General features: G+C 47.4%; 1 protein-coding gene across 8 annotated transcripts in view; it reads left to right on the top strand.

Annotated features, from left to right (window-relative positions):
• The first annotated feature begins 7,971 nt into the window (after positions 1 to 7,971).
• Positions 7,972 to 9,937, top strand: part of SUSD1 (sushi domain containing 1) — a 130,567-nt gene continuing 128,601 nt past the window's right edge. For 3 of the 8 annotated variants that reach the window (XM_089913588.1, XM_089913590.1, XM_022579037.3), the window contains exon 1: positions 8,287 to 9,456. In XM_089913588.1, the coding sequence (XP_089769714.1) occupies positions 9,351 to 9,456 (106 nt within the window). In that variant the 5' untranslated portion in view covers positions 8,287 to 9,350. Of the gene's footprint in view, positions 9,457 to 9,496; positions 9,925 to 9,937 lie in introns of those variants that run through there. The other 5 variants (XM_089913587.1, XM_089913589.1, XM_089913592.1 and 2 more) reach the window with 5 other exon arrangements.

Here is a 9,937-nt window from a genome sequence, read left to right as displayed (position 1 = left end):
AACTGGTGAGTTGGTAATATGGAGAGCTAGTCGGTTTGAGCAGGTGCAGGTGGCTTGATTTCGATGATGTGTGACACCTGTGTTTTAGGCGAGCATCTAAGGTCTGTGGCCTGTCAGTCTAATAGTGTGCCTGTTGTTGGCAAATTTTATTTAAGAAGTAGCTACCATGATGAGAAAGAATAATTTGATTTAAAAATTACCCGTGAGTGCTTCAGGTTTATTCCACAAACCTGCCAGAGAAAATCAAAGCATAAGAAATCTTTTGAACTGGCTAATACGTGCTTCATTTTCCATAACCCACTTTGGCACAGATTCAAAGTTTCTCACTCATATCCATTTTAAACACCACTGTGCCAACAAGTCAGTACAATGTGGAGTGTCATCAGAGTCTAGGAGACAGTCACCTGGGGATAGATCATCTAGGAGCCACCAAGTCCTTGAAAGAACAGGAAATGAGGCATGTAGGGAGATGGCTAATCTGAAGATTGTCTACATTGGCTTCTTCCAAGGATGCACAGCTGAACCAAATATTAATATCCACTGGCAACCTAGGACAGACAGTGACTGACTCCAATCTTTCCTTCCTTCCTCAAATATGTAGAATACTTACTAGGTACCAGGAGTTTTGCCAGATACAGGGATAGCTGGTTAATACAGCACTCAAGTGGCCTTGAGCAACTTATAGTCTAATGGGAAGGACAGACAATTAAATGCTGCAAGTGACTTATAGGGCGACTTTGGAAGTAGAAATGTATACTTAATATTTGTGTATTTCACTGTATGTAAATTATACCTCAGTTTTAAAAAACAGAAATTTAAAAAAAAGAATCACTTAAAAAGTGGTACTGGGGGCTTCCCTGGTGGCACAGTGGTTGGGAGTCCGCCTGCCAATGCAGGGGACGCGGGTTCATGCCCCGGTCCGGGAAGATCCCACGTGCCGCGGAGCGGCTGGGCCCGTGAGCCATGGCCGCTGAGCCTGTGTGTCCAGAGCCTGTGCTCTACAACGGGAGAGGCCACAACAGTGAGAGGCCCGCGTACTGCCAAAAAAAAAAAAAAAAAAGTGGTACTGGAAATCCAGGCAGGGTATTATCAGAGCACCAAAATAGAGATGATTTGTGGAAGATATAAAGCAGATGTCAGATTAATAAAAACATGAAAGAGCCAATGCACCTCCAACCCATGAAAGCAGAAAGAGGCTCTTCAAAAAAGTGAACTTTCTAATTAGAACACCAGAATAACCTCAAGTTCAGAGACAGCAGGGACAGGGAGAAGGAACTGGTATGATGGTGAACTGGTAATTAATTCATGAACCGCAAACATCTGTACCCATTTTCTGCCTTAGAAGTGGTGGGTCCTGGATTTTTTCCCTAAGTGAAAATTTTGAGTAAAGCTTATTGCTTATCAAATAAGATGAGATTTATGATACATGAGTCTTCCATAGAAGGCCCTGGAGCCAGAGAGAGTAGCCATTGTGCACTTTCCCCCTCCCACCCTCAAAGCCATTAGAGCTAGGACCACTGTAACCAAATCTCCATTTACTCCTAAGAAAGCAGGGATTCTCACCTGGCCTGGGGAAATAGATCCAAACTACTAATTCTAAACAGATGAGACTCTCATGTAAAAAAATAACGGGCAATTGAAAATCATGAAACAAATGAGGAAAACCAGAAGTGTCATCCAATGCTACAAATCTGTAATACTAATAAGAAAACAGAATTCTGAGGAAAAATTATTCTGAATCCAGATTCTAGACACCATTACCCTATCAGTTAATTATTTTGAATTCAGAATTCTCAACTCAGTTAATCTTTAAGTAAATGATGAGAGCAAAATCAAGATATATTTGGACATGCAAGGATTCTGAAAGTTTATCATCCAGGAATAGTTTCTGAAAGAGATACGATGTACCAGAAGATGAAGAAGAAGGAGGAAGGGGAGGAAGAGGAGGAGGGTGAGGAGGGTGAGGAGGAGGGGGAGGAAGAGGAGGAGGAGTGGGGAGGAGGAGGAGGGGGAGGGGGAGGAGGAGGAGAGGAGGGGGAGGAGGAGGGGGAGGAGGAGGAGGGGGGAGGAGGAGGGGGAGGAAGAGGAGGAGGAGGAGGGTGAAACAGGAAGACATAGGGCACAAAAACCAGCAGTTAGTAAAGAAGGAGGGGGAGAGGAGGAGGAGGAGGAGGTTGAAACAGGAAGACACAGGGCACAAAAACCAGCAGTTAGTAAAGAAACCAGTAAAACCTGCAGCTAAGTCCATTGCAAAATAATGAATACACTATTTCTAATTTGAAGATTGCACTATTTACCAAGGTCGGTGATATGAGTCTTCACTGTTGGCTGGTATTTATCAAGCAAAGTCTAGCTCCATCAGCCTTCACAGCTGTTATGGGCTTCCTCAGCAATTGTGTCAGTCATGGTTAGAGGTGCCCCACTTCTCCTCAAGGCTGTGGGTGGCTGCAAGGGTCCTCAGGCTGATTCTAGGTCCGGAAGTGGGCTGTCAGCAGGCTTCCTTTTGGGGTTTGTGGGACAAACAGACCAACAGCTGAGGCTTCCTCAAGTGAGGCAGGTGACTGTTTGTGTGTGTGTGTGTGTGTGTGTGTGTGTGTGTTGTGTGTGTGTGTGAGAGAGAGGGAGAGAGAGAGAGAGAGAGAGAGAGAGAGAGGGAGGGAGAGAGAGAGAGAGAGGGAGGGAGAGAGAGGGAGAGAATTGGGTGACAGAGCCCCAGTCTCGCTTGGTGTTGCCCCTGCCTCCTGAGATCAGGAAGAGGATGGTGGAATACTATGGCAGCTGCTCCCTGAACTTCAATTGGAGTGCCTGAAGTTTGCTTCCAAATTCAAATCTTCCGCTCCTCCAGCTTCTGCTGGTGGGATCACAGGATGTCTGAGTCGCGTCAGAGTGCCCTTGCCAGTGCAAAATGAGGAGGGAGGGCCTGCTCTACTGAGCCATCCCTTCCCACCCACATTTGCTTTGCTTTTCTGAGAACACTGGTGTCCTGGATGGGTGACACGTCAGACAGCACAGCTTCTAGCACAGCCATGTACAGTAGCCAATAGTCTACTTGTAACCCACGCTCCACAAACTAACTCCAGGTAAGGTGTTTGGTTTGTGTGTGTGTGCCCTGGAGGAGGGAGGGGCGTGCTGAGGAAGGCAGAATAATCCTGCCGTTTCTCACATGGCAACAAACTGTCTGAGAGTCATTGAGCTTTTAAGAATGATAAGTCTGGGGCTTCCCTGGTGGTGCAATGGTTAAGAATCCTCCTGCCAATACAGGGGACATGGGTTCAAGCCCTGGTCAGGGAAGATCTCACATGCTGCAGAGCAACTAAGCCCATGTGCCACAACTACTGAAGCCCACGTGCCTAGAGCCCGTGCTCCACAACAAGAGAAGCCACTGCAATGAGAAGCCCGTGCACCGCAACGAAGAGTAGACCCCACTCGCCACAACTAGAGGAAGCCCGCGCACAGCAACAAAGGCCCAACACAGCCAAAAATTTTTTAAAAAATGAAACAAACAAAAAAACCAACAGTGATGGTGGCTTTACGAATGGTAAGTCAGGGGCTTCCCTGGTGGCGCAGTGGTCGAGAGTCCACCTGCCAATGCAGGGGACACGGGTTCGTGCCCCGGTCCAGGAAGATCCCACATGCCGCAGAGCGGCTGGGCCCGTGAGCCATGACCACTGAGCCTGCGTGTCCGGAGCCTGTGCTCTGCAACAGGAGAGGCCACAACAGTGAGAGGCCCGGGTACCGCAAAAAAAAAAAAAAAAAAAAAGAATGGTAAGTCGGGACTTCCCTGGCGGTCCAGTGGTTAAGACTTTGCCTTTCAATGCAGGGGGTGAGGGTTCGATCCCTGGTCATGGAGCTAAGATCCCACATGCCTCGTGGCCAAAAAACCAAAACATAAAACAGAAACAATATTGTAACAAATTCAATAAAAACTTTAAAAATGGTCCACATCAAAAAAATCTTAAAAAAAAAAAAAAGAATGGTAAGTCTACCAGTACTTGACTTAGAGACAGTCATCAGCAGGGCATTTCTCCATAGAGACAGGTCCCTGTTATCAATGGGACAAATCTGCTTGAGAGGATGACTCCATTCTGGGAGGGTCAATGTGGCCCCTTTCAGGCGGCCTTGCGGTGTTCTCAGATGTCATGTCAGCTAGGGATAGATGTGTGTGACAAATGTGTGTGAGCGTGGAGTTACAGAGGGAGTGATTTTATCTGTTTCAAACACTCTAATTTTCAACCAACATCATTCAAAGGCTTCAACATTTAAATCATTCCTGGTAATGCAAACTTCAAGCAATAAGTTCAACACCAGAGTATATCCAACTCATTAGAATTAGATATTCAAACCATTCCCGGAATACCCACAGATGAGCAATTTATTTACAATTTGCAAGCCCGCTAGTAGCATGCCCAAGCCAGCCTCTGGGAAAAGCAGTACGTCATTTCTGGTCAGGAGTGTGATGACCAAGCAAGGGACTTTTCCAGGAAAGTTCCAGGATATATGGTATCCAGCCTCCCTGTCCCTCTTCTCCTTCTGGCTTTATATTTTATCCAGATGATAACCCACCAGGCAAACCCCAAACTTTACATTGTAAGCAGACACACTGAAGAGTTGCCTGGGGGAAAACACTAGAGATACTAGGCCGGTGTTCATTTTGTATTTTCCTGCCCTCCTCCTGCCCACACCCGTGGCTGCCTCATAGCCCGTTCAGGGATCTCTAGGAATCCTATCCATTTACGTCTCAGGGGTTGGGGGATGGGGCTTTCCAAGGGACCTTTTCTATAATTCTGATTTCCCAGGATCCAAAATTGATATGGGGAGTCCTACATGTTAGTGCCTGCCTGGTAAAATAAAAATTGGTACCTATGTTTTTTTTCTCATTGATTTTTAAAATCATTTTAATCATGTTCAAATGTACAGTTCAGCGGCATACGTTCACCTTGATTTGCAACCATCAGCATGACCCACCCACAGAATTTTTTCATCTTGCAAAATTGAAACTCTCTACTCATTAAACATCAACTTCCCACTCCCCTATCCCCCAAGCCCCTGGCAACCACCCTTCTACTCTCTGTCTCTATGAATTTGACTACTCGAAGTAACTCACATAAGTGGAAACTTACAGTACTTATCCTATTTTATTTTATTTTATTGGCCATGAGGCTTGTGGGATTTTGGTTCCCTGACCAGGGATAGAACCCAGGACCCTAGGCAGTGAGAGGGTGGAGTCCTAAACCCTGGACCGCCAGGGAATTTCCAGTACTTGTCCTTTTTTAACTGGCCTATTTCACTTAACATAATGCCCTCAAGGTTCATCCACAATATAGCATGTGTCAGAATTTACTTCCTTTTTAAGGCTGAATAATATTCTATTGTATGGCTCTACCACATTTTGTTTATCCATTCATCATTTGATGGACATTTGGGTTGTTTCCACCCTCTGGCTCTTGTGAATAATGCTGCTGTGAGCATGGGTGTTCTTTGTTGTCATTGAATGTTTTGATTGTGTAGCAAGATGCATTAAGATAGACTTCAATATTTCTTAACCTTCGACGATGGGAAACAGGAACAAATTGGGAAGCTCTCTGGATTATGTATACCTGCTTGATGTACTTTAAGGTCACTTCCACGGATCAGTCAGTAATCTCAATATTTTAGGTAGGATTTAAATATTTTATCTAATCACATGAAGGCTCACTGATGAGTAAATTACTATAAAATAACTTTTTAAAAAGTTAGAAGTTATTTTTTATTTTATTTTATTTTTTTGCGGTACGCGGGCCTCTCACTGTTGTGGCCTCTCCCATTGCGGAGCACAGGCTCCGGACGCGCAGGCACAGCGGCCATGGCTCACGGGCCCAGCCGCTCCGCGGCATGTGGGATCTTCCCAGACTGGGGCACGAACCCGTGTCCCCTGCATCGGCAGGTGGACTCTCAACCACTGCGCCACCAGGGAAGCCCTAGAAGTTATTTTTTTAAGTGTGGAAAATGATAGTTTTTCTGGAGAGTCAGGAAACTGGCATTTGGTGGCCCGAAGCCTGAAGAAGCACACTGTAGTGAACAATATGTACACAGATGAGGAAAATAAAATACTTTGAACTGGTAAAAAGTGTACTATGCATTTTTTTCCCAACAATTCCTACATAGTGGCTCTGGAGTAAATCTGAAAATATTATAAAACCTGCACAGGGCCTTCCCTGGCAGTCCAGTGGTTAAGAGTCTGCGCTTCCACTGCAGGGTGTGCAGTTTCAGCCCCTGGTGGGGGAAACAAGATCCCACATGCCACGAAGCGCGGCCAAGAAAACAAAACAAAACAAAACAAAAAACCCCTAAAAATATGAACATTGTGTTAATATGTACAAATAGTAACTTGAAGTGTGCATATAATTTAAAACAATTTTAAATTACATGTATTTTAGTTTTTTTTTTTTAACCCCACCTCCCATCTCTTTTAGTGGACATTTTTGTGGAGGCCACGTGGCAAATCTAATCCAGTGCAGTTCTCAAAGCTATCTGCTCCACTGATGGCATTCTCTCCTGTTTGAAATCACTTCTGCATACTTAATTGGGTGTGTGTATCTGTGTATTTACTGGGATTTGGGAAGCAGGGGAGAGAGATCTTTCAGGGTTTATGATGCCATCTTGAAACCAAAAGTCAATTTTTTCTTAGACTAAGTCATTAAAATCTTGATATCATGGAAAAAAAGAGCTCTCTCTAAATTCTCTTTTAGAAGATATTTGTGTATTCGTCGTGCTCTCTTAAAAGAAGAACACTTTTCTTAAGCTAAATACTTTCTCGGCAATGATCTCATTGCTCCAAATTTAACGCTGGTTCAATATTCTCTTTTAATTCTAGTGACAAATACTGATGAGGAGATAATTTTTTATTCTGTGGTTCCATGAACTCATCATTGGGTAGGATGTAGTTTTTTTTTTTTTTTTTGCAAAAAAATATTTGTTTGAAAGCAAAAAATGAGCCAATAGAAAGAACTGATAAAAGTCACACAATCTAACGTAGAATATGAGTATAATGTATTGTACTAACGTAAAATTTTCAAAATTTAAAAAACATGGTTCATGCAAACATACAATGAAAACTTATCTAAGATTTTATTTAACCAATTCATGAGGGACTCAGCAAGATGTTGACTTCAAAGGAGAACTAGTAAGATAATAAGGTTTAAAGGAAAATGTGAAGAACATATATGTATATATATTACATATATTTCAGTTAGGAATGATGAAATGAATTTGCTAATAGATGCCAAACTGGGTAACTGATTTATATCATATAAGACAAAATCTAATTAGGTTTATCTTATTTTTTATCTGGCAGAAATCACCCATATCTCTACTGGAAAAATTAACTTGCATTGCTATGGACAAGAATCTTTTGCATTATCATCAACTTTCTGCAAGTTAACTTTACCCCTATAGAGTTATAAATAGCCTAGTCAATAGAAAGTCCATCAAAGGTGCACAACCCTCTAGAATCAATCTCCAGAAGGGCTACTACACAACACCCAGCACCCCACTGAAAAGACATCCAGTAATCTCTTTTGCCCATTTCCAAGTTTTGGATACTTTTCCCTGACATCACCAATTAAAAAAAAAATATATATATATATATATATATATATACTTATACACATATATACACAAATGTATTTAAATTTATTTCTTTTTCAGGGGAGCATGGCAGAGAAGGAGAAGTATAGGTTGGCTTAAAAATGTCTTGAATGTATTTTTTGTTGAAACAGTGACATGATTTCAAAGTTCATGGAGAGCGGAGCTTAACAAAGAAACTGTCTAAATAATAGGAGATAGTTTGCACTACCTGCACTGTCCATCTCCTACTCCCCAAAGCAGGCTCTTATCTTTGCTGAGCAAAAAATAATTAGCAAGAAAGCCTGCTGCAAAAGGGCCTCGGAAGTGTATTTTTAACGACTTCTTTTTAAGGCTGCACAAGTTGAACCCTTATATGGGCGTGTTCATGGGTGGTTAGGGTTAGAGTGGGCTCAAGGCACAGAGAGAAAGCAAGTGAGGAGATGGGTGAAGGAGTGGAAGGCTCTGCTCTTGGGGAGCCCTACAGACATCTCGAGCTCAAAGCCTTCAACCTGGAACTTATTTTTTCTCCCCCTGCAGCCTCTACCCTAACTTGCCACAATTCCCTTTGTGTTTCTGTCTCAGTGGCTCCTGCCACCATCAACCCAGTTGCCCAAACCAAAAGTTTCGGTGACATCTGTAATTTCTCTTTCCTTGTCCACCACAGTCCACTGGCCATAAAATCCAGTGGATTCCACCCAATACCACTCTCATTTGCCACTTCTCTCCACACTCATTGTCAGTGCCCTGCTCCTGGACGTGTCCTCTCTTGTCTGGAGCCCTGAAGCAGCTCCAGGCCGTCTCCCTGCCTCCTCAGACCCAATCCCAATCCCACAGAGCCGACCCTGGGAGCCTTTCCTGATGAGGTCGCGCTGCTGAAAACCCCGTGACAGCTTCTGAGCGACCTCCTTGACTTGCTTTATGAAGTCTTCTTTATTTCCGCAGCTCACTGCCGCTCTCCAGCCGTCCGTTCCAATCTGAGGCGGTCCTGCTCGCCATTGCTAGAATACACTCTCTAGTCTGTCTCTTTGCCCACGCCTCTCACCGCTTAGACTCCTCTCCCGCGCCCTTCTCACTCTCAGGTCTTCGCTTACTTCTTCCTGAAGCCTCCCTGACGCCCCAAGCTGAGTGTCCTCGGAGCAGCAGGAAGTCCTGCCAGCTCTCTCGCCCCAGACGGTCTTGTCGCCTGGTCAAGCCTGTCGCCCCTGGGTGGCCTGGACTGGCGGCTTCTCGCCCTTGGAGCTCCAGCCACGTCGCCCGGCTCGCTTTCAGCTTCTGGAAGATTCCCCCTCCTTCTGCCCCTCACCCCTCTTCCTTTGCCACCCCGGGGGTGCCTCCCTGAGCTCCCGACCGCCTGGGATCCCGCGATCGTTCCACACGCTTAGAGCACGGGAGACAGTTTCCTTCTGGCACAATCCGGGACTCTACGTTCAGCTGTGTCACTAAGCCGGACCCGCAGCGTGTCCCCGGGCCCCCCGCGTACCCGGCGCGCAGCAGGGGGCACGGCCAGGTGAAGCCGCGAGTGGCTGAACGAGCGTCACTCCGGCGCGCGGGCCTAGCGGGGAGGAAGGGCCCGCGCACCGCCGCCGCCGCCGCTCCCCAGGACCCCGCAGAGCCCTCAGCTCCCTAGCTTGGCGCCGGAAGCGGCCCGCCCGGCCCCCTCCCCGGGGCGCCCGACGCCTTATCTCGGCGCCTTGGGGCCTCAGGAGGAGTCGCGGGCGCGCCGGGAGGGAGGCGGCGGCGGCGGCATGGCCCGGGGGCCCCGGGGCGCCGGCTTCCCGCCTGGGCGCCTGCTGCCGCTCCTGCCGCTGCTCAGCCTGGCCCTCGGCGTGCCCCGAGCGCCGGGCGCGGACGGTGAGTGCAGGCGGGGAGCAGGCGCGGCGCGGGGTGGGGGCGCGGCGGCCCGGACTATGCCGGGCGCGCCCCGGACGCTCCCCCGCCCCTGGGCCGGGCTGGCGAGGAGCCTGGTAGCTGGGCGCAGGTGGGGGATCGGAGGGCGGGGCTCCGAGAAGCGGGAGGGCCTCCCGGGCGGGCTTCTCCGCCTCAGGCCCGGTCCTGGGCTGCGGAAAACAAATGCGCAGCCGCCCGGCCCGCGCCCCCGGGGGACCTGGCGCGAGTGGGGGCCGGGCGCGAGCGAGGGGAGAGGCTCTCTCCCCCTCAGGAGAGCCGCGCCTGGCGCGCGAGGGCGTGGAAGGGCGTTCCGCCTGCACTGTCACGCTTCCGGCCCGGCTGTGGCTTTTCCGCGACAAATTCTTGACCCGGAGCAGTTGTCTATCTACCTTTTAATTTTTTCCCTTTGATGAAAAACCAGATGCTAATACGGTGAGGAAGAAGT

Source organism: Delphinapterus leucas, chromosome 6 (assembly GCF_059928025.1).
Source record: "Delphinapterus leucas isolate spDelLeu-1000000601 "Yukka" chromosome 6, BTC_Dleu_Yukka2, whole genome shotgun sequence".
Lineage (NCBI taxonomy): Eukaryota > Metazoa > Chordata > Mammalia > Artiodactyla > Monodontidae > Delphinapterus > Delphinapterus leucas.
Note: the sequence above shows the minus strand (reverse complement) of the source record. Positions and strands in the feature narration are given on the sequence as shown.